This window comes from Aulonocara sp. 'chitande type north' Nkhata Bay, linkage group LG13 (assembly GCF_057382095.1).
Source record: "Aulonocara sp. 'chitande type north' Nkhata Bay isolate Kocher_YH1m ecotype deep benthic linkage group LG13, A_spYH_male_GT1.1, whole genome shotgun sequence".
In the NCBI taxonomy this organism is placed as follows: domain Eukaryota; kingdom Metazoa; phylum Chordata; class Actinopteri; order Cichliformes; family Cichlidae; genus Aulonocara; species Aulonocara sp. 'chitande type north' Nkhata Bay.
Genome location: NC_141356.1, coordinates 14,492,553 through 14,520,068, shown reverse-complemented (window position 1 = coordinate 14,520,068; position 27,516 = coordinate 14,492,553). Strand labels below are relative to the sequence as shown.

Genomic DNA, 27,516 nt, shown 5'->3' with positions numbered 1-27,516 from the left:
TTAAAAGTCTTAAACTGCTGTTGATTTATGGGCAGGTAGTATATGCATGCGTGTTAAAGGTCTATATAAACCCTTAAATATGAAAGGAAAAAAAAAAACCACCTTCAGTTTCAAACATTTCTTTATTCAGACAATGAAAATCTGATCTGATACAACCACTTACGTCACTCAGAGACAGTTAAGGCATGAAAATCTCTGCTGGTTTGGCCACAACAAATACAAAATAATCCGCAAGAAGAAAAAAAGAGATTTGGGAGTAACTCAGGAGTGTAATATTTAAGCTTCTCTCTCTCTCACATCAGAGCTTGTTGACTGAGGTGTTTAAGGGCAGGATATTTATTTATTTATTTATTTGGGGGGGGGTTCCAAAGAATCCTGAACACATGAATCTACAGCTAAACAGTTTGCTTAGCATGGAAATGTGGAAAGGGCGGCTTACACGTAACACAGTCAGCCTCCCCGTACTTGCAAAGATGACTCATTAAGATATGGGCGGGATCTCAATATCTGGATGCAAAAGAACAGCAAGAAAAACATCTTTATATTTATTTTAAAATTCATATATCTAGAGTTTGTAATATTCTTCTTACATAGCTCAGCAAATATATTCTGATGAGTTCTCTCCCCTGCATTCATCAGCTCATTGTTTATGCATGGTCTACGGCTTCTCTGGGCACAGGGGCATGGATGCTCCCACCTCCTGCTCTTTGAGAAATTCCCAAACCAGCCGAGAGCCACAATCTCTCCTGAGTGTGCTGGATCTGCCCCTGGAAGTCCGAACTATGTCAGCTGGCTCTTTCAATTCAGAGAAGCGGTGTCAACTGTATTCTGTCGGTCATTAACTGAAGCTCACGACCATAGGTAAAGGTAAATCTAAAACTTTTTTAAAAATTCACTGTATTAATAAGTGATTCAATAATAAAAAAATAAAAAAAAAGTCCAGTTTTTGATCGATTTAATCTATCATCTGTGTTATTGGACAGAAAATGGATCATATATGAGGCCCAAATATGTCCCGAACCAGCCGGTGGACCACGTCAGTAGTCAGAGAAGCAAAAGCTCATTAAGCGTTGTTGTCGTGCTATCAAGTCTGAAAATTTGGCAAAATGTAGACTTTATTTTATATGGGCCCACACAATGATCAAATACAGATCTACCAGCTCTCTGCAGATGAGAGTAACATCACAGGTCAGTGACAGGACATGAAGCTAACATCCAAAGTTTAAACTGTGTGCAGCTCTGATTATACACAGGAAATGCACCTCTGGGTCTTCATCACAGAGAGTGAACAGACATTCGAGTAGAATAATACACAGAAGAAAAGTTTCAAGAAGTTTTCATATATTTAAGGCTGCAGCTTTCAAAGTTTCACAGCCATCACTGTTTCCAACACGCAGTACCATTGTCACTATAATCCACTTATTTAGTTCTCAAATATTTTTTTAAAAAAAGACTCTGGAGTGCAAAAGTCACCACATGAAAGAAAAATGGATGTTAAGGGAAAGTACTGTAAAGTTACCAGGAAAACTGTCTGTTTCAAAACACCCACAAAATTCACAAAGCTTAGGATACAACAGACGTGGTCCATCTAAATTGGCACGAGTGACGTTAAGGTAAACACAAACGCACTACGGCATCAAATATTTGGGGGGTTTTTTCAGTTCAGTATTCTGCCGGGAACGTTGGTGAGCATCACTGTGTTTGCTTTGTTTTCACATGACTACTTTTTCTGTGTTTGAACAACAACGCAAGCGTGGCGTGGCGTGACACGACACTGTGCAGACTTCAAAGGTGATGTGTTAAGATTTGGGACAGCCTTCCTCGTCTCTCACACACGCACACAAATCTAAATGTCTTCTTCCACTCAATGTGTCACTTTGACCTTTAGAGTGTCTGAGCCACAGAAAATTATATATCTTGTGTTTTTTTTTATTTTCTGGTGGTGAACACTGTTTATCCTGCTGTGGATACTATCTGAAGGCAGTTTTTCAAATGGCACAAACACGTTTTTTCCTCCTTGCAGCTCCTCAGAAAGAAATTTACAAAGACAACACTTTGCAAACAATACATCATCGTCTGAAACGTTAAGCTTTACATATTTTTAAAGTTTGATAAGGTTTTGGGAATCAACATGTGAAAATCAAACACTGTAAACGTTTGATCACCAGTGTGGCTGCAGTTTTTAGATGACTGCTGCTGTCTCCTTGCACTCGCTCCTCTGCGACGCCGCTTGATCGCCTCTCGTGTGTCTGAACAGTTATACTTCTCATGATTTTATACTTTCAGGAAGTGAACACAGTCACAGGGAGGCAAATCTGGGGAGTTAGACAGGTGGTGAGCGAAGCCTGAATGTCTGTGGCTGAAAATCCCCACAGTTCAGATCGTTGCATCTGAATCTCCTCCCTCAGACACCTCAGGATGTTACAGCAGAACTCTGTATCCACAGCCTTGTGCTGGGGAACGAATCCATGATCCACAACCAGATAAATGTTGAAAAAAATGCAGAGCGTTCTTCTAAGTTTCCTCAACCTGATGTGCTGCCTTTGGACTTGGAAACTCTGGTCTTTGACTGGAAACTGCTTGGTCATAGCTAAAGATTCAGCTCTCATCACCAACGATGATCATCCACAAACTCTGGATCAGTTTAAAGTAAAAGTTGATGTTCGTTCTTTGCACTAATGTGAGGTCCATGGTGAAGTCACACAGTGAGAGTGGTCAGAATGGAGGAAAGAAAAAGACATGCTGAAAATGACCTTAAAGAGGAGATCAGATCACAGTAAGGTTCAGATAAGGTTTTTGATTTTTACGCTTCAGTTTCCGGAACCTTCTCCAGTTTTCCGTGAAGCTGAAAATGACAAAAACAAAAGAGAAACGATGTTGCCAGTGTTGGAAACGCAGGACTGTAAAACAGACTATATGTCAGTTTATACACAACACTTTGGTTCTCTCATTTGAAAAGGCTGGATAACAAGTGTGACTGACTGGGATGTGGCATCTGTGGTGACTCTCATTCTCAAAAGGCAAAGTTTTTATCCGCCACCATTCGGTTGTTTTGAAGAGAATTTTGATGAACAAGTGATGAATGTGACCAAGAAACAGAGGACAAATAACTGAAAAGTCATAAGTCTACGAGTGCACCTGGATGATTCTCCTTTCTGACTTTAGTAAATTACAAAACGACCTTCACAGTTCCACAAAGACTAGGCAGCACAAAGAGTCGCCCCCTGCTGGCAATCAAAAGGAATGCAGCTTGAAGGCACTTCCGCCTCAATTAAATCCCAAAACTGAATCCATCTTCTAAAACATCTCCTAATCTGACACAGTGACCACACACACAAATATAATATGATCTGAGCTAGCATTAATGCTTCAGTCATGTCAGTGACCGATTGCTAAAAAGCTCAGTTTTCATATTCACCCTAAAATGAGTGGTGTCAGGGTCACATCTTCAAGGAAATAATTAAGAAATTCAAAGATTTTCTCACATTCCCAGCTAGATTATCTGAAATTTAGTATTTCTGTTCACTTGTCTTAAGAGTTTAGGTGAAACTCGGCTCAAAACGAGGACAAGCTGCAAAGAGCGTAACACGGTCCAGGCTGAGCATGACCGCCTGGAAAAAGAAAGGTGGCAGCTTTAATGCAGGTGATTATGTTTTGGCAAACATCTGAAGACACAAGCAGACTCGTTAAAGCAGGGACGGAGAGTGATGGAGAACGTTTTTTTTTTTTTGCCTTTGCTTTCGGCAATGAGCTCAGCTGGAGGCCTGGAAGAAGAACACAGAAGACGGGAGGAAAGAAGTAATTTGGGGCTCTTTAGGAAAAGCCAGAAAAATAGATGCTTTTGCGTCACAGTTGCTGGATTTCAACATCCTGTCTAAGTGCCACTGAACAAAACTTTTGGCTCTGCGGTCAGTTTTTGGATGCACAAACAAACCTCAGAACACAACAAACCTTCAGTACATTCTGATTAAAGCAGCCCTGGCATCTAATTGTTCCAGAAACCAGGAATTCATAGTTCATCGTGTCCACACTGCGTCATGGAGCTGCCTGATACAATCATCTGGTTCCAGCTGAGGAAATTCGCTGGATCGACTGGGGATACTTACAATTTTCCTTGAATCCAGGATGTGGACTTCAAGTACAACTACATGACTACAAAAGTATCCATGGTTAAATCTGAAAGGTTAACAGTGTGGAGTCCTCTCACCTCATCAGGTTAAAGCTTCATATAATTCATACTCTCAATTTCTCGAACTTCAGCTTGGGACTGAATTTCCGTCAGTCTAGTGTATACTGTGCAACTGAAAGACTTCATGAAATGAAAGCTAATGAATCCAAAGTGCTTTTGTTTGGCAATTAGCTGAGAAACAGCTTGTGAAGGACGTTCCTACAACGAAAATGTTCATCCTTGGTGTAATGGTGTCAGTATCTCAGCAAATAATGATCTGGTGGCGTTTGTGACATCTTCTAGAGTTTATCAGGGTTTGGATGGGCATCTTGGGGTCTTCAGATGGAAAGGTCAGTGTCTGTGTCAGTGGGCGTGGTCTTTGGGCTCACACTGCCTGCCCTCTCCTCGGGAATGGAGGACGAGTCACCGTTGAGAGCAGGCAGCAAACCTGGAAAACAAAACAAATATATTAACAGGTGGGTCGCTTTCATTCAGGATTCTCAAAATCGAGTTACACAGCGGAAAGTGCAGAAAGCTACAAAGAACGTAGTTAAACCACTCACTGAAACAGCCATTGGTAAACTCAACCAAGGGTCATACAGGCTTTAACTCTCAGTACTGAATACAAAACATGTTTTCAGCTCAGTTGTAAGAATTCATATTGAATGTAACTATACCTACTTATACTAATTAGCTCATATAATATCACTTAAAAACTTAATGTGTTTAAGTCTCTCTACTATTTTCTCTTTATTTAGTTCTGAAGTGTCACTTATGCAGACTATAAAAAGATGTTATGTCTTACGTTCAGTATCATAAACCGAGCTGTCAGAGTTGGTACGGTTTCTCCGCTGAGTTGACCTTTGACCTCCACTCACGTACTCCTTCAGTACACCTGACCTGAGGAGGAGGAGTAATGAAAAAGATTGAGAGAAACTGAAAACTTTCTCACCGCAGTAGTGTTATTTAACAAGTGTGTCTTACAGCTGTAATTTAATGGGGAGGTTTTGTGAACAGTAAAAAAAAAAAAGTCATCCACAAATATTTACCCCTATTAGCCAGAAGGAGAACAAAACTACCAAGAAGTAAAAGGAAGAGATGTTTGGACATCTCTGCTCAGACTGCTGCCCACAGGACCCTGACCCTGACAAGCAACAATGCAAGCTTTAGCTGCCCTCAAACAACAACAACGGAGAATCTCAGCTGATAGGATTTAGCAACACAGTGTCAAACAAATTCTTCTCCAAACTTGAAATATTTTCAACTATTGTGTGTTTGTCTGACTTCCCAATACTGTGGTCCCCGCCAACCTTGACAGAAACATGGTTAGGCGGTTAGCCACCGCATACAGCATTTGCTTCAGTATTGTTTAATTTCAGTCATGGCATCTAGTGTCTGCTTTATTTCCAAATCTAAGAAATGGACATTTATACAGAAACTTCTTTTTTCCCCAAATCATTATGTTTTGAAATTATAGAACTACACTGCTGATGCAGCACAGCCTGTCACGCATCTGCACTGCAGTCAAATGAGCCTTTGTGTGGCAAATGTTTATGTCTAGATTGGAAATAAGGCAGACACTAGGTGCCATGGTCATTAGAATTATGGAAAGGCAGCTTATTAGGTGCTTTTCCATAATACTAAGACTGCCTTATTTCAGCAATTACCAATCACATTTGATATAACAAGCAAAAGTGACATCGGACTCGACAGTCCTGTCCAGTTAGAGATCAAACTGCAATCAGAATCGTGCTAAATTATATAAATAAACATTTCTAATGCTAAAGAAGTCCTGAACATGTGAGAAGAACTCTTACATATTTATACGAAGCTTCCAACTGATTCCAGCTTAATTATCAGTTGTTGAAACAATAACAAAATCTGTAAAAATAAATGAACTATCTAGACTGTCAACTGCTCCTTTACAGAAAGCAAGTTTATTAAACTGATAACTGAGTTAGTTATCAGCTGATCAGAGTTAGTTCAGTTATTATTAATTATTATTGTGTTTTTTCTTCTTATTATTATTATTATCAATAAATAATATCATTACTATATTCAGGGTTTGTTGAAGAAAAGCAGCCAGTGAGTGAGTTATGTGACCTGGGATTTCTGCAGTCCAACTACAACAGAAAACCAAGAGTTGCCTCCAGTTTTCCATTAAACCTGCTTCTGGAGCAAAGCCCCGCTTCCATCTGAGACGATGCAGGAGCATTTGCTCATCACACAATCAGACTCCAAAACACAAGAACATAAACAAGCTGTCGTTACTCATTAAATAAATGCAATATATAATCTTCATAATACTGTACAATTTCCACTCAGACCACTGGGCTGCTTCATAGCCACTCACTGTCGTAAACATTATTACTGCACTTAGAGCTGGGCGATATGAGATTTTTTCATATCACGATATGTTTTTTTCATTTCAGGCGATAACGATATCTATCACGATATAAGCCAAATAACTATATTTGTAAGATTTAAATGTGCCGTTGCTCACAAGTAAAATGTGAAATAATCAGCAGCTTGTTTTTATTTAAATATTTATTTCCCATAATAAGTTCAACAGGGTAGATGTACTTAAGGAACATGAGACTTTTTCAGATAGATAAAGGCAAATATTGCAAACTACACAAAAGGCAGCCGCTAAAGTGTTTAAGTTTCAAAATAGAACAAACGAAACAGACTAAATTGTCAATTCCACTTAGAAACAAAATATTAATTCTAAAAATAAATCTTAGTTTGTTTTACAGAAGAACAGACAAAACTGACTAACTTTTGTCAATATCAAATAAACTGAGCACTAAAAGGAAATTCTCAATCTCTCCTTGTTGTATAGCTTAGCTTTTCAAACAGTTTTAACAGTTACTTTAGTCTGACAAAAGCCGAATGACGAATTAGCGCTTCCAGTCAGAGACTGAGGCTACGTCCACACGTACACGGGTATTTTTGAAAACGGAGATTTTCCGTTTTCGTTTTAAAAATAATCCCGTCCACACATAAAGGGAGAAATGAAGGAAAACGCTGCTATGAACATGCCAAAGCAGCAGGTGGAGCTAGATTCCTAACCGTGCAGAAATGTTGGCCAATCAGAAGTCTAGAAGCCTCGGTGGGAAAAAGTAAACAAAGCTGGGGCATAGAAGCAGAACCGAGTCGTATGTGTGGAGGGACAGTAACTGTGTGTGTATGTAAGCATTTAAACACTGCAGAGAGTAGAAGTAACAGTATTGTAGAAATTCATTTCACCGAAACAATAACGTGGCGCACAGTGTGACACATGCACCAGTTTATTGTATTTCCAGACTTGCTTTCGGCACAATTTACAGTGCACGCTACTCTGTTTTTTGTCAGACTTGAAATAGCCGAAATACCTTCACACTACGGAACTTCTATGGCTCTTCCGTTCGACAATCTCTCCGGCATTGCAACCATCATCTGTTTTCTCTTCGGTCACGCTCGGTTGATTTTTCTAGTCGGCACACTCATTTCCTCCATTACCCGCTGGCTGCTTCCCAAACAAACACACGTGTGGCTTGGCACTTGTGCTGTACGTAACAAGCCACGCGACGTGACGCTGCGGCTGTGATTGGTTCGGCTCTGCGTTACTTAATTTGGATTGGCTGACCTTTTTTTTTTTTATTTTTATTTTTTTAAAGAGGACAAGAGCGGCGAGGTCTATCGCGATAGCTTAATTTCTCTATCGAGTAAAAGTTATATCGCGATACATATCGTTATCGTTCTATCGCCCAGCTCTAACTGCACTCATATTAATCTGTCAGTCTTGTGACTCAGCACTATCACACTGGACTTTACAGGTTGTGCTGTAAATATTTAGTTTCATCCTGATGTCTCATGTGTTCAATTGCACATCAAATCTCACATAAAACCTTTTTTTTTTCCACAATCATGAGTTTAAATTTTATCGCTTGCTTTGCTTTTTGTCCTCTTTACAGAGAATGACATCCTCTGAAAGTTAAATGAACCAGCAACAAAAATGAAGGGACCTTTAAATCCTCACAGTCATTTTCATTCAACAGATTTGAGAAAACCTAAAGAACTAGTTTGGTTTCTGAGAAACTGGTGAAGAGCCGTTACATTTGATTTGTAAAGGTCAACAACAACAAAAATTAAAATATTCAGTTTATTTTTTGCATGGTGTGTGAACAGCTTCCCCCCAAAAGATCCAAGACACAAGTACAGAAGGAGTAGAAACTGTTGTAAAGCGGAGTGACGTATGAACACTTAACCTTGAAGTAACCAAGTGAGGTGTTACAACTTTTCACAGGTGTGACAGGGTTAATGGGTAGTTAGGTGGGTCATTTATTTTTTGTTTTAACACTGTGGACAAATTTTTGGTGTAATTTTCTATGTGCAAAGTGATGTTTCGCAGTGAAGTGGTGCTCACGAGAACTAGCAGACACCTGAGACCCAAACTCACGATGAAAACAACTAAACTGACATTTTGTGAGGTTGACGCTTTTGTGCCCAAAACATATTACTGATAAACAATAACTGAATATTGTCATGGGAAAAGTAAATAGTATAGGCATCATTAACACATAAAGCTGTAAGGAAAAAGGAAAAAGGTTTCCTGTACAAAATCTAATGGAGTCATAAATGAACCCACTCAGTCATTTCAGTGGCTAAAATAGCAGTCACTTGAGGGTTTAACAGGTTTTATTTGCTTTAATAATACCTGCTGTCTATGCTAGGCATTAATGTCAGCAGATTTTAAATCACTAAAGTGAACAAATGAAGTTGAGTCCGATAAATATCCTAACATCTATTTCATTCTTATGTGATGCAGCAGTCATCAGCAATTGAAAAAGCACTTACTTTATAATTTTAACATCTCCCAGTAACAGATGTATGTAACACCATTACTTTAAAAAGTGTCCTGCCATGCATCTCAGTCCAACCATTGGAACGAGACTTTTTACAGAATCCATCAACAAAACATGATTTTTTTTTTTTTTTAAAAAGGCAATCATGCTACACACAAAACAAGTCACTTTGTTGAATTAGCTCTCAGGTAGATGGTGACTCTGCTGTCAGAAGGTGACGTGTGTGCAAAGCACTGCACACGGACTATAAAATGCCAATATGTGACAATAATAATTAGTGTGTGACGTGTCCATCCTCCAGTACTCTTCAGTACCTGCTGTAGTAAAGTCTACACTGAGTTGTGCCAGTTCAGATTGACATATTTAAAATACTACATTTCTGCCTCCTGGAGGCCAAAATCAGCATTCCAGTAATTCCTTTCTTATTTGGAGAACAGGGTCAGATTGAAAGCTTGTACAAATTCAAAAACTTTCACGTAAAAGTCTGCTTCCTGTCCAGGATGATTTTTCAGTGTCTGTACTGAATAATTTTACTTTAAGTAGTAATACTGAAACAATGCTGTGCATGTTTGTATCTACTTTATTGTTCTTTAACTTCCTCCTAAAAATTCTAGTTTGAAAACTCTGATCGAGTCTTTGCCTCAGACTAAACGATCCACCCTAAAACCAGCTTATTACTTTTAAATCTGTGAAAACACATTGAATTGAATTGCTTTTAAAGGCAAGTTGTAACACAATGCTGTAACTGCAAGGCATTGTGTGCATGACATTATGATTGGAGGCTGAGCCTGCATAAAAGTTTGAAGCTAGAATCGCCCCTGGTGCATCCAAGGGTTTTTTTTCCCACGTAAAGATCTTTGAACAACATGTTTGTAATAAATATGCTTCATAAACAAACTTGAGTATAGTCTACAAGAAACTTTAAATGTGACTTTGAATGAATTTAAGTCACCTCTTTTTTGTTACAACTTTAAATTCATGATGGTTTGTGTACGTGTTTCACTCACCTGTCAAAGCTGTATGTTCCAGGGTGACTGATTGACCGCTTCATCTGTACAGAAAGTGACACATTTGGTCATTTAGATTTTTTTTAAGTTCAATTAAAACCTGATAACAATTTCAAGACCTTCACTTTTGTTTTTGTTCTAAATATCTCTGATCCCTCGATGAGCTGTAAAATGAGAAAACATTTAGACTTTAAGCCATTTTGTTAACTTTTTATTTCCATCTGGCACGTCTAAATAAAGACCTGCGTCTTGAGCATTATTGGAATTATTCTGTTGCAGATTAAGATTTTTTTTTATTATGCCTGTAGGTATTGGTATTACAATGTTCAAAGTACAGTGAAAAGAATACAAAATAAGTAAAAGGAAATGAAAAGTGTCTGAGACTAAAAATGGAAATTGACTGAACAGTTTGATCATTTTTGTGCATTGTGTGAGGGTAACCTGAGTGACTGGTGCACCTTTCAAAATACAAAACAGAGTCATCACCTTATAAAAAAAAGTATTGGTCTGTTTATAAATGAAACAAGTAAAAGATCAAAGTAACATTTTTATTGAATTCTGTTCGATTTCTTTCTTACTGTAAAAATATAGTAAACTAATCAGTGAAGATAACATTTTGCTCGAGGTCAAGTGTTTTCTTAACCTCTCCTGTCACGTCTGCTTCAATGTTTTACCCTGAGTGTATGAGTACAAAATAAAATCTACAATAAAACAATTATGCCACACTGTTATTTGCCAAGTCTACAACTACACAATATTTCTATCCAATTACAGAACGCCTAATGACTCTGGTTTTGTGCACCAGAGCACTCTGTACTGCTGAACATCACGGGCACATTGTGAAACTCGAACAAACCATAGGAATATAAATGAAAAAAATCGGTCGTGTCAACAAAGATACAAAATTGTATTTTATTTTACGGAGGATGTTTCTTCTTGAATATTATTACTCATGTTGTATTAAACATCTTTTATCTACTGTAACTGAATAATTAAACAACTTTTGAGTTAGAGAAAATAGATATTATTGACCTTTTTTTTTTATTAATCTAAACCTAAATTACAGGCTTTTGATTAGCTAGAGAAGGTGAAATTACCCTTTCAGGAGGTCGGAGGTCAGGAGTCAAACTGTGATTGGCCAAGGTCATACACTCCTCCAGAGTCCTGATGAAAGTGGCACATGTGGCACTGAGGAGCGAGGCCTGAAGACACACAGACGAATAACCAATCATCTTTTTTTTTTTTTTTTACTCACATACCTTCAAGCTTCAAACTGAGAAATAATTTTGATTTAATTTTAGACATCTTTCTGCCTGATGGGTCTTTTGTGTGCACTAAAGGTTCCTTTTTTTTTTTTTTTTTTTTTAAATGGTAAAATGCCTCCTTTTTAAATAATTTCTTTCACATATACACAATAAAGCAAAATAATATCATTTAAGTACTGAAAAAAGAAACTCTTATAATTTGAGTCTAACTTTGAAATATTGTAAAGATAAGTTTGAGGTAAAAAGAACCCCCGTTTCTTACCTCAGAAGTCGGCGCGGTCTCTGAGTCAGCGCTGTACTGTGATTGGATTGTTTGGACCTGCTGGACGAGGAGGTCACAGTACAGGCGGAGTTCAGACATTTTTGTCTTCAGACAGTCTGGACCTGACAGACAGAAGTGTTGGGTTCAGGAAACTAATAAATGTGTACCTGAATCAACTAAATGATGCCACTGTTCACTTCTGTTTTATGTTAAAATATTTAAACAACTAGATTTCCATGATAATGTACATGGAAGGGTTGCAGAGTTGGACGACCCTTCTCCATGTCTTATTCGATTTTGAGATGACCAATAGTAGGGCTGCCACAAACGATTATTTTGATAGTCGACTAGTCACCGATTATTTATGCGATTAGTCGACTAATCAGATCATCATCCACTGGACGTAAAACTACAGCTTATTGCACCAGCAGCATCTGCTCTTATATAACTATCATTAGCTTACAGCTTTAAGCTTTTAAGGTGCTAACTAAAAATAAAGACAAGATGATAGTTTATTCAATTTTAATGAAATTTGCAGATTGTTTCGGTAAAGTTTAATAAACTCCTTGCTATCTAAAATATAACAGGACACCGGAGTATATTCTCCAGCATCTCACACTTCTGATAATCAGCTGTCTGCTTGACATTTATTCAGCTGTGTAAAAACTATAACTTTAATCTCAGCCAAACCGATTTACTCAGGAACAAATAAAATACAAAAAAAAAAAAAAAAAAAGCCAAACAACAACATTTTTAATTTATCTAAGTGACTCATATATATTTAACCTGAGTCGCGAAAGACGGCGGTGGGTTTGAAAACAATTTGCCGGGAGTCCGGTGTTCTCACGGCGCTAGTGACCTAGCCCCCGGCTAGCTATCGAGCTAGTGGGTAACAGACGTCTCCGAAAACGTCGGAGCGCTTTTGAAAATATGTGGTGTCCTGATAAACTGAGCCGATATTTGAGGTTTACACAGCTACATTCTCGCCTGAAAATATGTTAAACGTTTATTTTGTGACCCAGAAAGAATAATAAGAGTAATATTAAAACTAACTAGCTACCGCCATTGTTGGAAACTAAGCTGGGCCGCGCTATGAATTCTGGGACACAGCTGCTTCTTCTTCTTCGGGGTTTAACGGCAGCTGGCATCCTTGTACATGCTGTGCTGCCATCTTCTGTTTCAGTCCGTTATTACACTCTTAAATCCTGCTATTATTCCTGCGTCTTTTGCGATCTTACAAAGCTTCAAACGACACGTCGACTATTAAATCAGTCGTCGACGATTTTGATAGTCGACGTAATCGTGACTAGTCGACAAATCGTGGCAGCCCTAACCAATAGTCAATATCACTATCCACACTCCGTAATGCATATTGTGTCAAAATAAAATCAAAAAACACAACAGTAGTCTCTCACAGGATGAAAGACACTGAGCAGCTTATTTTGCAATTCCAGAATGAAATAAAGTAATATCAACAGGAGAATCATGTTCACATACAATAATGAATGGTTAAGTCTGTAATTAATGACCACAGGTGGACAGCTAAATGGCTAAAATGATAAGTCATAGCTGAGGATGCACCAAGGAACCTGGGAATCATTCCTTACAGTGTTTAAGGTAGACCTGAGCATTGTATGGCCCTGGCCTCATGTGGCCTTTACCACACAGCTGTCAAATAGCTCAACCTGGGCAAAGCGTTAAAAAGCGTCTGGGGCCTGAGGGCAGAAATTTATGAGATTTTATGAGAAGAAATGTGAGGACATTCCAGAGCTCTCAGATGCAAAAAGACAGCTCTTTGATTTGCTGTTGATGCAACTGTCCTTCATTTTTCCACCTCATACTTTGATCCTGACTGAGTAAAATAGTAAAGCATTTTGTATAAAGTTAAAGGTCTTTAAATTTTTTCAAAAACAATACAATTTGTTCGGTTTGTTTTGGGAATGTTGATTAAACAGTTATGAAAGGCTGGAGTTTTTATTATGTCTATATCATGTTTTTATTGCCTAATTGTAAAAGCCACTGCTACTGCTACCAGCAGCAGTTTATAAAGAGATAAAATTAATATTGAGCACAACTAAATTTAACTCATTGGTGTAGCCCTTCACAACAAAACCAGTTTCTTGGGGAAAATAATTGTCCATCCTGGTTTAAGGCAACATCAGGCTTGACCTAAATATTGCTTTCCTAACTTTAAAAAATAAAATAAAACTAAATATAAAACAAGACAATACATGCAATACAAACATTACTAATCTAGTTTGTAAGATAAAAAAATAACACCAGGACCAGGTTATATAAAACAATCTCATTAACATGCTGCATACTGCTGTCATCTGCAGTTGCTGTTTCTCCTTTTTATAAACCTCCTCATTTAGCAAACAAATCATATACAGAGCTGCCAATAGATAGCAGAAGTGAAATATTTAATCAAGCTGTTTATAAGGTGCTGTTACTGTAAATGTAACAAAAAGTGTAATAAAACTCTCACTTTATATATTGTCTCTCTGACCAAACACAATGACCGAGCGCGAGAGATAAGCCAAAGAATTACGGTGGTCTGAGTCTTTCAATGGTGTCGGCTCACCTGACCTCAGCTTGCAGTCTTTGTAAACACGCAGATAAAACTGCTGGTGTAGCAGCTGTTAAATATCTCTGAACTGCTAACCATTTCCTCTTAAGTCTCTCTATGCCACATCAGCTGTCCCGTGGCTGACATGTGGTGAAGTACGCACAGAATAACATTGAACTAGCAGACTGGGCTGCTTGTTCTTTTACTTTGTAATTTATTCTAAATTGTTGCTGACTGAAATGGTTTCCAGTTTTTGTTAGGTAATTTTCCCACGGATCAATCCTGAGAAAAAAGAGCAGACATTGCAGACTTACCTTTGTGTTTGTTACTGTCCAGTGTCCCAGCTTTGGATGACCCCAAAGCCACGAGCCACCTCTGCCTCTCTGCAGCGTTCACAGCTCGTACGTAGAAATGCTGTTCACCAGGGATTATCAACTCTAGACGGGTCGTATCTGTCGGATGAACTGAGACATAAAATATGAGGAGCGTTAGTGTGATGGATATGTTTGCTTTTGTGGCACCATGAGAGAGAATGGGTGAGATATAGAGGAGCTAACCTTTAATGTCACATACGGACATCTTGATGGATCCTTTGCTTCCTTTGCCAACATCGTCCTCGCTGTCGTAATAAGAGATGACTCCGTTCTCTAAGACGAACCAGCGAGGCTGCCATCCTGAAGATAAAAAAACTTACATGTTTAATACAAAAAAAATCAATGACAACACTGACTTTATAATTCCATGATTTTTTAGGTTTTATATATTCTCAAAATTGCACCCGAGTTTTGTTTATTTTAAAATTATATTTAGTTTCAATTTTACAGTTTAACATTTGTTTTTTGTTTTTTTTTATTTTAATTAAAAAACATGATGTAGCAAAAAAAGGTTGGTTATGGAACAAAAACATGCATAACAAAAAACAAAACAAAAACCTAAACAAATTTTTTTTAAAGATTCTGGCACTAGATTGTGACACAGAGTAAAATTAATTTAGTTGCAGTTTTAAACAAGTAAAATGTGTCTTTCGCAAACCTGGAAATTTCATGTACAGCCTGGACAGTCAGAATTTTCAAGGCCAATATTGATATCTGGTGATCTAAAAATCTGCTATATATGCTGATATTTTTCCCCTTTTTAGACATTTTCCCACTAGTGGGCAAACTATGCACCATCAACATCAATATTTCTCCCGTCACTTCCTTCCTTCCTTTTTAAACTTTCATTTTTTGGCTGTTATCAGTGCTGATAAGGATATAATGGCCAATAATCATCTGTTGTAAACATGAAGTTATGATGGCTCAAAAAATGAAAAAAAAAAAAAAAAGAACATAAAAAGACTGACCTTGATATTTGCATATGCTATCAGCCACATTCCTATTTTAAACATTGTAATTTAGTAAGTGGTACATCCCTATTTATTATTGCCCAGTAGGTTTTCTTGATTTGACTGGTCAACAACAAGAGAAGATAGTGATCAAACTCATGAAAGCCACTTTCTGAATTTTCCAACTCTACAAGGCAGAGGACGTTGCTGAATATACTCTATCTTATCGCCTTAACCCGATTGTTTAACATCCACAGATATTCAGTTTACCATTAAATATGACAAAGACAGGGGCCCATACTTAGAGGTTGAATCAGTGCATTTTGAAGCCAAAAATCTTGACCATTTCCTGCTTCAAGTGTCTGAACTCTAACTCTGACTATAACCGTTTTTGGCAAGGGATCATACAATGAAGTGAAAAGGGAAATTTAAGTCTCTTTAGAAATGTCCCTTCAGAGGAGATTGTTCTGATGACATTCAGTTTCCAACTGACAAAAAGCAGATGACAGTGGGAGTGTTTGAGGTCACAAGCAGTGTATAGTTTGTCCTCCGCCACTATTATTAATAGACATGTTATGCTGGCATCATTAAGGTCAAACACCACTTCAGGTCCTGTTACCATGCAGCTGGTTTACATCAGAAGATACGTCCCTCAGTGGTTGTGTGTGGCTGTCAGTTCTCCTCTGAGCAACATTTAAGTTAATGCTATAAATACCTGGCTCCGCCCTGGAGCCAGGCCCGGGGAGGGTGCCCGAGGGCGAGCGTCTGGTGGCCGGGCCTTAGTCCATGGGGCCCGGCCGGGCACAGCCCGAAGAGGAGACATGGGCCCATCCTCCCGCAGGCCCACCACCCGCAGGAGGTGCCATAGGGGTCGGGTGCATTGTGTGCCGGGTGGCGGCCAGGAGCGGAGGCCCTGGCGGACTGACCCCCGGCTGCCAAGACTGGCAATAGGGACATGGAATGTCACCTCTCTGCTGGGGAAGGAGCCTGAGTTAGTGCGTGAGGTTGAGAGGTACCGGCTAGATATAGTCGGGCTCACCTCCACACATGGCTTGGGCTCTGGAATCAGTCTCCTGGAGAGGGGCTGGACTCTGTCTCAGTCTGGAGTTGCCCCTGGTGAGAGGCGGCGGGCTGGGGTGGGTATTCTAATATCCCCTCGGCTTGCTGCCGGTACGTTGGGGTTTTTCCCGGTGGACGAGAGGGTTTGTTCCCTGCGCCTTAGGGTCGGGGAACGGGTCCTGACTGTCATCTGCGCTTATGCGCCGAGTGGCAGTTCAGAGTACCCAGCCTTCTTAGAGTCCCTGGGGGGGGTGCTGGAGGGTGCTCCACCTGGAGACTCTGTTGTCCTGCTGGGAGACCTCAATGCTCACGTGGGTAACGACAGCGAGACCTGGAGGGGCGTGATTGGGAGGAACGGCCTCCCTGATCTGAACCCGAGCGGTGCTTTGTTATTGGACTTCTGTGCTAATCACAGTTTGGCCATAACGAACACCCTGTTCGAACATAAGAGTGTCCATAAGTGCACGTGGCACCAGGACGCTCTAGGCCGTAGGTCGATGATCGATTTTGTAATCGTATCAGCAGACCTGCGACCATATGTTCTGGACACTCGGGTAAAGAGAGGGGCTGAGCTGTCAACTGATCACCACCTGGTGGTGAGTTGGATCAGGTGGCGGGGGAGGACGCTGGACAGACCTGGTGCACCTAAACGCGTAGTGAGGGTGTGCTGGGAACGTCTAGCAGAGGCCACAGTCCGCGAGATCTTCAACGCACACCTCCGGCAGAGCTTCAACAGCATTCCGAGGGAGACCGGGGACATTGAGTCCGAATGGACCATGTTCAGCGTCTCCATTGCCGAAGCTGCTGCATTGAGCTGCGGCCGCAAGGTGGTTGGTGCCTGCCGCGGTGGTAATCCCCGAACCAAATGGTGGACACCAGAGGTGAAGGGAGCCACCAGGCTGAAGAAGGAGTCCTATCGGGCTTGGTTAGCCTGTGGGACTCCGGAGGCAGCGGACAGGTATCGACAGGCCAAGCGGAATGCGGCTCGGGCAGTGGCTGAAGCAAAAACTCGGGTGTGGGAGGAGTTCGGAGAGGCCATGGAAAAAGACTTTCGGACTGCCTCGAAGAGATTCTGGCAAACCGTCAGGCGTCTCAGGAGGGGAAAGCGGTGCTCTACCTGCACTGTGTATAGTGCTGGCGGAGCGCTACTGACGTCGACTGAGAAAATTGTCAGGCGGTGGAAGGAATACTTCGAGGACCTCCTTAATCCTACTGACACGTCTTCCGAGGAGGAGGAAGCAGTCTGGGGATGAGGGGAATGACCCGCCAATTTCCGGGGGCGAGGTCACTGAGGCAGTTAAACAACTCCTTGGTGGCAGAGCCCCTGGTGTTGATGAGGTCCGCCCCGAGTTCCTGAAGGCTCTGGACGTTGTAGGGCTGTCCTGGTTGACACGCCTCTGCAATGTTGCGTGGAGATCAGGGGCAGTACCTGTGGACTGGCAGACCGGGGTGGTGGTCCCCATCTTTAAGAAGGGGGACCGGAGGGTGTGTTCCAACTACAGGGGGATCACACTCCTCAGCCTCCCTGGGAAAGTCTATGCCAGGGTGCTGGAATGGAGAGTTCGTCCGCTAGTCGAACCTCGGATACAGGAGGAACAATGCGGTTTTCGTCCTGGTCGCGGAACACTGGACCAGCTCTTTATCCTCTCCAGGATACTTGAGGGTGCATGGGAGTTTGCCCAACCAGTATGACATGTGTTTTGTGGACTTGGAGAAGGCATTCGACCGTGTCCCTCGGGGTGTCCTGTGGGAGGTGTTGCGGGAGTATGGGGTGTCTGGCCCATTGCTACGGGCCATTCGATCCCTATACAACCGTTGCAAGAGCTTGGTTCGCATTGCCGGCAATAAGTCGGACTCGTTCCTGGTGGGTGATGGGCTCCGCCAGGGCTGCCCTTTGTCTCCGGTTCTGTTCATAATTTTTATGGACAGGATTTCTAGGCGCAGCCAAGTGGCGGAGGGCTTTCGCTTCGGTGGCCTCAGAATCTCATCTCTGATTTTTGCAGATGATGTGGTTCTGTTGGCTTCATCGGGTGAGGGCCTCCAGCTCGCACTGGAACGGTTCGCAGCCGAGTGTGAAGCAGCGGGAATGAGGATCAGCACCTCCAAATCTGAGGCCATGGTTCTCAGCCGGAAAAGGGTGGAGTGCCCACTCCGGGTCGGGGATGAGTTCCTGCCCCAAGTGGAGGAATTCAAGTATCTCGGGGTCTTGTTCGCGAGTGATGGGAGAAGGGAGCCGGAGATCGACAGATGGATTGGGGCTGCGGCTGCAGTAATGCGGACGCTGCACCGGTCCGTCGTGGTGAAGAGGGAGCTGAGTGTAAAAGCGAAGCTCTCAATTTACCGGTCGATCTACGTCCCTACCCTCACCTATGGCCACGAGCTGTGGGTAGTGACCGAAAGAACGAGATCGCGGATACAAGCGGCGGAAATGAGCTTCCTCCGAAGGGTGGCTGGCCTCTCCCTTAGAGATAGGGTGAGAAGTTCGGCCATCCGGGAGGGGCTCAGAGTAGAGCAGCTGCTGCTCCACATCGAAAGGAGCCAGCTGAGGTGGTTCGGGCATCTGACAAGGATGCCCCCTGGGCGCCTCCTGGGTGAGGTGTTCCAGGCATGTCCCACCGGGAGGAGGCCCCGGGGCAGACCCAGGACACGCTGGAGAGATTATATCTCTCGGCTGGCCTGGGAACGCCTTGGTGTTCCCCCGGATGAGCTGGAGGAGGTGGCTGGGGAGAGGGAGGTCTGGGCCTCTTTGCTTAGGCTGCTGCTCCCGCGACCCGGCTCCGGATAAAGCGGATGAAGATGGATGGATGGATGGATGGATGGATGGCTATAAATACATTCACTCAAGTCCTGTATTTAAGTAGCTCATTTGCTACTTTAAACTCTACTCTATTACATTTTAGAGTTTACAGTGATAAACATTTACTACATTTATAGTTCCTTTGCTCTAAACTGGGAGCTCCATTTCTGGCATCCTTGGTGTGATATATCCACTAATATTTCCTTCTTAGGTTTAGACACACAAATGTATTTAATTTTATTTACTCTGTGAAGACCCACTCGACCCCACCTTCTTTTCAGTCTATGTGTGTGTTTATTTCCATTGAGCAACACCGGCAACATCTCGGCCTTCTGTGCAGGTCCGCTATTAAAGCTCTTAGAGCTTAGTTGATGTGTAGTTCTCTTCCCTGAGAAACATCCTTTGGATTTTGGTTTCTTGCACTAAACAAGATTCCATACACAAGCACTTTAGTCATCGATTCACTTACACCACTGACCATAACAGCTATACACAGCAATTAGCTCACCTACCTACTTTGTCATTTGATTTGACAAATATAATGCTTTTTATTGGTATTTGTATGCATCTACCTTTCTGTCAAGCCTGCACAGCCCAGTTTGTGCAACCATGACAACAGGGAAAACTACTGGCTCCAGCAAATATGAAATCTACCAAAGCTGAGTTTCATATAATCTAACTTGAGGCCTTTGGATCTGAGGAACGGCTGAGATGCCTTAAAAGCACGTTGGTGCACCGCAAAGAACTAAATGCACTTTCCAAGAAGAAGGTGAATAATTTTAAGACAGCAGCATTCACCAAAATGACCTTGTTGTGTTTGATTTGCAAACATACACCACCACTACCACCAACAACAACTTTAGTTTAATGAAGATATTCAAAACATACTTGTAATTTGTGTAATGTGGCTATTGTAAATTGCTGAATTATTATGACTTTTGCCAGTAAACCTGGCATGCAGTGGAGATTGAATAACTCTGCTTCCAACTGTCTCTAAAGATCATGACAAACTGACTTTTAAATTCTTCAATGCTTTAATTTAATTAAGCGCTAAAGACCCATGTGTAGGTAAAACGGTGAACATAATAAATGCCGAAACTTGTATTTACTGTTTCTCCACGTCTAATTACTTGGAATACTTTGATAGCTCAGCATTTACAATCTAGTGATGTCTTACATTTCACCATGTCGACAAGGTATATCATGACTTTTAATGCTTTAACTAAGTTTTTGCAGCAGTACCTTGGCATTGGCATGACGCTGATTAGCAACATAATTCTGACAAAATAAATCCAACATTACATTAATTTACAACCAAAAACAGCAGCCGCACAGTAACATGTACAGTTTTAATTTAATATTAGCTTGTTAGCTAACCTGCTAATTTAGAAACTTGTAACATATATAAAATTGGCTGACATTATTCAATACTAACACGGCTAGTTCAAATCAGTTTTTAGAAAGACTCACCTGTCATGTAGTTCGTCCATTTGTAAAGTATCCCCTCCATGTCTTCGTTTCACATCGGCTAACGTCGCTAGCCTTTTCCGTAGCCAGGCTAGCTGCAGCCGAACACTAGCTATATGTAGCTAACGGTCGCAGTAACCCTTGGTTTTCTGTGTAGCACCGCTGGTTATGTAAAACATGAATGAAGCGTTTGTGGTTTGTGACAGCTGAATGACAGCGTCAGCGGGTAAAAATAAAGCTGAGGTGTTGATTTGTTCTGAGCTGCTCGGAAACTCGACGGCTAACTTCTGGCCACTCAGCTGATGGAGAAAAATGTCAACAAACCACCAGCTTCTCTACGGAGTCCCGGAGCAGCCATTCCACATGAACGCAAAAATACAAAAAGGAAATTTGCTTTGAATTTACGCAAATATTTATTTTTTTCAATTTTATGGTCGTTTCAGTTAAAATATATAATTTTTTCTTCTACATTTATTTAATATCTGTTTTTGTCGCTGATATTTTTTTATAAATATTTTATTTGGCAAAATATATTTATGTACGTTCCTAAAAAATGCAAGGCTTGCAAAATGTCATACATACAATTGAATTTACTAAGGTAGAAATTGTGATTTTGTAATACAATTTGGTTTATTTGTAATCCTTTCCCCGATTAATTAACGGAAGAACAGAATGAAGCACTATGATTTTCAAATATAAACAGACTAGTGACTAGTGGCTGTAGCTCAGGTGGCAGAGCAGGTCAGCCACTAATCTGAAGGTCGGTGGTTCGATCCCAGGCTGCCTCCTGGCTGCATGTCAAATATCCTTGGGCAAGATACTAACCCCATGTTTGCCTACTGGTGGTGGTCAGAGGGCCCGGTGGCGCCTGTGTCCGGCAGCCTCGCCTCTGTCAGTGCGCCCCAGGGCAGCTGTGGCTACAATGTAGCTTGCCATCGCCAGTGTGTGAATGGGTGAATGACTGAATGTAGTGTAAAGCGCTTTGGGGTCCTATGGACTAGAAAAGCGCTATACAAATGCAGGCCATTTACTTTCCAGGCAGCATAAGTTAACGTAATCGGTAATTTAGACAAAGTACCTTACAAAGTGTAGGCAGATCTCTAAAGGAAAACACTAAACAGGAGATTTTTGAGAAGTTTAAACATCTTGAGTAACATCTGAATAATGAACAGCACCTGTAGTACTGTCTTTAGTGAGCTTTTTCTGGAGGGACAGTTGTGTGACTCTGTGATCCGAGCTGGAGATGTTGAGTTTAAAATTCACAGGATCATCCTCTGCAACTGCAGTGCATACTTCAGGTGAGCAGGCCTGTGTTGTTTGGCTGTGGTTTGGTTCTGCATTTATCCTACTTCAAAGCTTTCATGTAACACAGTGCAGCAGGTATTGGGAGGTTTCAATGTTACACTGTACTTTTTGATCACTAGAAATGTTCTGGAGCAATTTTTAGGGGGAAAAAATCAGTCCTGTATTTTTATTTAGTTATTTATTTTGGGAGGTTTGTTGGGATACACATATAGTATAGGTTTGTGTTTGACTCCACAATGAGCCTGTAAGAGGTAGTTTGAAAGATTACAGACACTATAAACTGGCTTTCTCATGATATTTCATCAGCACGACAACAGCAGCAGCAGTTCTAATAAAGTTGTGCACAAACTGGCCTGCACCAAAAGGACCACATCAGTGGTGATATTAGCTGTGCCTTCACCAGTTTAGCTGAAATTGTATGTCTAAATAGGCAGGTAATCAATTTAGGGCCAGACTGAGAGGTGGCCAATGATATGCCATTTCTGTTGCAGTGGGACATTTCCGCTCTTTCCAATTCTGTCTAGTCAGTAAATTTGATAATGTGAAATTCAGTTATTATATTTGCAGCTATTTAATGCCTGCTGTCCCCTGTCGCCCTAACCCTGTTACTGTATAGGAATATTTGCTACAATGCCTAGACAACTCTATATCCTTCTGTCTGTCTAAACATAGCAGCAATGCTGAATGTTTTTCTGGACATGTCTGAATAGATGACCTTAAATAGGAGACTGCCCATTTGAAATCAAGTCATTTTAGATTTTTGTTACTTTAATTTCATATCTCTTTGATCACAGCTTGCTCAAGTAAGCATGCAGCTGAAAAATTCTACAAATGCTATTTAACTATGAGCTGCATGACATCAGGTACTTTTTAAGTTCCATGACAGAGAGACAATGTGAAAATGTTGATCTGAATCTGCACAGGGATCTCTTCTGCTACAAACCACTACCATCAAACAAGGTCTACAACTTCCCCACTGTGTCTCCAAAAGTAATGAGCCTCATTTTGGAATATGCCTATACCCAATCTGTTGTGGTGACGGAGGACAATGTACTGGAGCTGTTGGTGGAAGCAGACAACTTTATCGTGACTGGCGTCATTCAAGCCTGCTGCGACTTCCTGGAGAGGAAGCTTTGTGTAAATAACTGCGTCAGTATCTGCAATCTGGCACACTTACACAACTGTCCTGACCTCAGGGGAAAGGCCTATCTCTATATCCTCCATCACTTTGAAGAGGTTGGTGCACTCTCCTTGGAGTTCCTGCAGCTCTCTGTGCAGCAACTATCAGATCTTATCGAGAAGGATGAGCTCAATGTGAAGCAGGAGAGCACTGTGTTTGAGGCCATTCTCAGATGGATCAACTATTCCCCTGTGGAACGTGGGTGTGACATGCCCGCACTGCTCAAGCAGGTAACTGAAAATGGGATATCAATTTAATTCCTCCTCTAAGTGCATTTATTTTGTTTATTACTCAGTGAGGGGCTGTTGAATGAATGGTAAAGTTTGAAAGTATAGAAAGTAACTTCCGCTGTAGCACTTTGAATTAGGAATAAAAAATAAAGCATAAGCTTGATGCCTGATGCAAAAAAAGAAGTTTGATTGTACACTATTGTGTTTACAGAGTTGGGTGTCCAGGCCGCCCACCTGCTCACCCATCAGCCTTTTACGGCTGACGTGTAAAAAGCTAAAATTGCAATGGCAAAATTACTCAAACTTAAGGCTTGGTAATAGAGTTAATGTAGGAAAATCATTCTTCTTCATTCTTAATCACATTGGGGGGGGGGGGGGGGGGGGGGGGGGCTATTTCTAATTCACTTGGGAGTGTGCATCAGAAGGTGCTCATCATTTAGTCCTTAATAAATTGTCAAAGTATTATTTACACTTGCGTCCAGATAAAACTGGCCGTTGTTTTGTAGTTTCAGAAGTGCATTATTGATAATCTGTCTGAACTGCACTTTAGCTTTTCTGACAGAAAAGTTGACTATGCCCATAGTGTTCTGCCAGAACTTACTGACTGGTCCTTAGGCATTTACAACAGGACACACCCTCATTGTGGGACCTGTTTCCACAGCAGGAGGTTACTCAGTGCTTAGATAATGGCATTGACACTTGACTGTGGCACCCCTGCTTGTTTGGAGCTAATGCCATGACCTGCCATTGCTGTTTGGCAGGTGATGCTGTGGCTCTTTACAGGTAATGTTAGGGTCTTTAAGGGCAATGCCACAGCTGATTGGAGGCGATGCCAGGAGCTACCATAGCTATCTGGGTGATTCCATGACATTTTGATTATAGAGATAGTGCTATACTTCACTAATGTGTGGTGGCATGGTGGCTACGTCCAACTCTTATATACAGTCTAATGTTGTATTTCTTGCCTTTTTCCCTTATGATTCTTGTTTTCATCCAGGTCCGCTTACTATTAATGCCCACTGAGTACTTGGTTGACACTGTGAGCAGAAATGATCTGGTGAGTAGTAGTCCGGCATGCATGAATATGGTAACCACTGCCATACAGATGCTAAATGAGTCCAATATGGAGAGACCTCTGACCCAAACACGCCTGCCGTCTGAAGTCTTATTGGCCGTTGGTGGATGGGTGAGTCATTTCCCAAGTGACAAGATTGAGTTGTACAATGTCCGAGCTGACCACTGGGTGCCGCTGAGCTGGAGACACAATGCTTCTCTGGGATTCTACGGTTGTGCTTACCTCAATGGATGTATTTATTGCATCGGAGGTTTTGATTTCATAAGCTATTCAAGTCATGTGAGAAGGTTCAGCCTCACCAGCCAAACCTGGACAGAGGTGGGCTCGATGCATGAAGAGCGGGGCTTTCTCAGTGTGGCCACACTGAATGGCTGCATATATGCTATGGGAGGGTGCCAAAAACAAAAGAAACTGAAAACTGCAGAACGATATGAGCCTGACACCAACCAGTGGACTATGATTGCATCGATGCACAAGCCCAGGACAGAAGCTGGTGCTGCAACACTACACGGTAAGGTAAGTGGAATTGAGGTAGTGGAAGATCTCTGCCATGTTGGTTTTGTGGAGAAAGTGATGGACAAAGTTAACTGGTAATGCTAACAACCTTGGTTAACAAGCTGCGTCAATAAAATGTACAGTCAAATAATTCCATTAGAAATGCACCAAAAGATGCCAATGCCTTAATCTGTCAGTACACTTCCCAAAGCAGTCACAAACCCAAATTTTAGCTAGGACGCTATCCATATGGATTAGTTTTGTTTTTTTTTTGTCTTTTGTGTCTGGCTGTAAAAATGATTTTTAAGGCTATGTAGTTGGATTTACAACATATGGGGATTTATTATCTTTTGGAGCCAGCCAACCAACGAATTTATGCACTGGAACATGAGAGCACAGTAAAATATTGCTTTTCTGTGAGCTTCTGTGCAAAAAAACATTTTTTAATAGTCTTATAAATCTGGCCAATGGGAGTAATTTTTAAAAAATGATTTTTTTTTTTTTTTAGAATAATGTCAGGAGTATTGAGAAAGACATTCTTTCCTTGGTTGGTACTTTTTTTCTTGCAAACTTATAACAATCCTGCAAAGGATTGTTTTGGTTTTCTTGGTTTGGTTGGGATCTTTTTGTTAATTTAATCTCAGTAAATATATGTTTTTTAAAAAGAATATTATGGCTCGGCAATTTCTTTATTCCTGTTTTATTTGTTTTGCTTAACATGGCACTGATTTGCAAATGTACTTTTCGGCTTGAGGGCTTAATCATCACTGGACCTTTCTGTGGAAAATATGAATAGTTTATGAATTGTATCAGTTTTATAATATTTTTTAAAACTAAATATGTCTATTACCATTAATCCAACAGCTCAGGGAGAAGGTTAAGGTTACTTCACCCTCAGATCGTGAAAAATAGTAATTTTACAATTTCTGCATCCATATTTTCCAAGTCTGCAAAATACAGAAAATAAATGCAGCAAACCTCTGCTAAAACTAAATGTTTTAGGATAACACCATCATTTTTAGATTTTTACTACTATTATGCAAAGTAGCTACACAGAAATCTGATGAAAACATTTTTAGTTTTTCACAAGCGCATGGCACAACATAGAAGAGCCACCTCCACGGGACAAGACTCAGCAGTCCATCTGCATCTTAAGGATAAAGGACACTCTTTCGAGGATGCCAATGTTCACATTTTGGACAGAGAGGACAGATGGTTTGAAAGAGGAGTGAAAGAAGCCATTTATGACCACTGTGAGCGACCATCTTTTAACAGAGGCGGTGGTTTACGACACCAACTGTCTGCCATCTATAATCCAGTTTTGAGTTCGCTTCCCAGACGCCTTAATGCCCACTCACACCCTGGGCCATCTGACCTCAGGAAATCACATGATAGGGTGGGGCCAGGTTTCACAATGAGCTCACCTGAAACCCTGGCTGATTGTGACCCACACCCTCTTTCACACCTTGGCTCATGTAATTAGGTAGAGGATCATCAGGGGGTCCTTTGTCTCTTTTGGGGGGACACTCCCACAGGGCTTAAATCTGGGACTCTCCACCATTTGACTCTTAGAACTGAAGAAGCTTCTCGGATGAGAGGTGAAACGTCTTCAAGCAACTTAAAGAAATCCAGATGCTTTTCTTTCCAAGCTCCTTAGAATACGATGACATGGATGACTGAGAACCTTCAGACATTTTTAGTGTTTTTAAGTATTTTCTGGAAGCTGAAACATTTAATTCTATTAATTTTGACTTAAACATGATTTTAATTTCTAGGTGTACATTTGTGGTGGTCTTACTGGAGATGAACCTCTGTCATGTGCTGAGTCCTACAACCCTGACACCAACCAGTGGACACTGATCACACCCATGGAAACCGGGAGGACTGGGGGAGCCGTGGTCGCCTACAATGACGAAATCTATGTAGTAAGAAGAGCTTAAAACATACTCTTACTACGGACAGAAATTCAAACATGGAATGTTTACTGTACCTGTATTTGGGAGTCTGTATTATTTTCCAAGTACCATGTACTGGATTATTGGAATGTGATTTCTATAATTACCCTAGAATCAGATATTTTGGAATCTGGAGACCTATTTACTTTTTTTTACAACAGAACATTTTTACGTTACAGACTGTAACAAGTCCTTTGTCTGCACAGGTTGGTGGCTTTAACGGTATCACTCAGTTGCGTAGTGTCATCGCATATGACCCAAGAACAAGACACTGGCGCAACGTTGCTCCCATGTTACACCCTCGCAAAAACTTCGGCATTGCAGTGCTGGAGGACCAGCTGTATGTGGTTGGAGGTTTCCACAATGGCGGCTCATTCTGCAATGTGGAGTGCTATGATGAAAAGACCAACAGGTGGTACATTGTCAGCGACAAAGGGATGACCCAAGGTGCTGTCAGTTGTTGCGTTCTGAAGCGACACCCTGATCTGACTGCTTATCTTTCATAATTATT

General features: G+C 41.2%; 2 protein-coding genes across 4 annotated transcripts; one reads left to right on the top strand and one right to left on the bottom strand.

Annotated features, from left to right (window-relative positions):
* Window positions 1-21,128, bottom strand: plekha3 (pleckstrin homology domain containing, family A (phosphoinositide binding specific) member 3). 2 transcript variants are annotated; one of them, XR_015124400.1, is made up of 9 exons: window positions 20,769-20,823; window positions 14,676-14,792; window positions 14,433-14,582; window positions 11,550-11,671; window positions 11,120-11,224; window positions 10,023-10,066; window positions 4,974-5,068; window positions 4,208-4,616; window positions 1-2,845 (listed from the first exon to the last, which is right to left on the bottom strand). XR_015124400.1 is itself a non-coding variant. In XM_086258802.1 (8 exons), exons 1-8 carry the CDS (start codon window positions 20,806-20,808, stop codon window positions 4,507-4,509), a joined length of 783 nt encoding a protein of 260 aa, XP_086114928.1. In that variant the 5' UTR covers window positions 20,809-21,128; the 3' UTR covers window positions 1-4,506. The 2 variants fall into 2 exon arrangements, 1 of the variants encoding a protein (XP_086114928.1); XM_086258802.1 differs by having other exon boundaries at window positions 1-4,616; window positions 20,769-21,128.
* On the top strand, window positions 19,850-27,516 carry LOC147315841 (kelch-like protein 10). 2 transcript variants are annotated; one of them, XM_086258801.1, is made up of 5 exons: window positions 19,850-20,067; window positions 22,994-23,480; window positions 24,478-25,071; window positions 26,826-26,975; window positions 27,212-27,516. In XM_086258801.1, the coding sequence occupies exons 1-5, from the start codon at window positions 20,048-20,050 to the stop codon at window positions 27,509-27,511; spliced, it is 1,551 nt and encodes a 516-aa protein (XP_086114927.1). In that variant the 5' UTR covers window positions 19,850-20,047; the 3' UTR covers window positions 27,512-27,516. The 2 variants fall into 2 exon arrangements, with proteins under 2 accessions (XP_086114927.1, XP_086114926.1); XM_086258800.1 differs by lacking the exon at window positions 19,850-20,067 and adding an exon at window positions 21,801-22,063.

Excerpts from the sequence above, each read along its gene's own strand:
- plekha3 (XM_086258802.1), bottom strand. The coding sequence starts at position 20,808 with ATGGAGGGGATACTTTACAAATGGACGAACTACATGACAG. Across the intron at positions 11,672-14,432 it reads GGACAGTAACAAACACAAAG|GTCCAGACTGTCTGAAGACA; the intron begins GTAAGTCTGCAA and ends TCTGTCTGTCAG. Across the intron at positions 4,617-4,973 it reads CTCGGTTTATGATACTGAAC|GTTTGCTGCCTGCTCTCAAC; the intron begins GTAAGACATAAC and ends TTTGTTTTCCAG.
- LOC147315841 (XM_086258800.1), top strand. The coding sequence starts at position 21,930 with ATGAACAGCACCTGTAGTACTGTCTTTAGTGAGCTTTTTCTGGAGGGA. Across the intron at positions 22,064-22,993 it reads AACTGCAGTGCATACTTCAG|GGATCTCTTCTGCTACAAAC; the intron begins GTGAGCAGGCCT and ends GAATCTGCACAG. Across the intron at positions 25,072-26,825 it reads CTGCAACACTACACGGTAAG|GTGTACATTTGTGGTGGTCT; the intron begins GTAAGTGGAATT and ends TTTAATTTCTAG.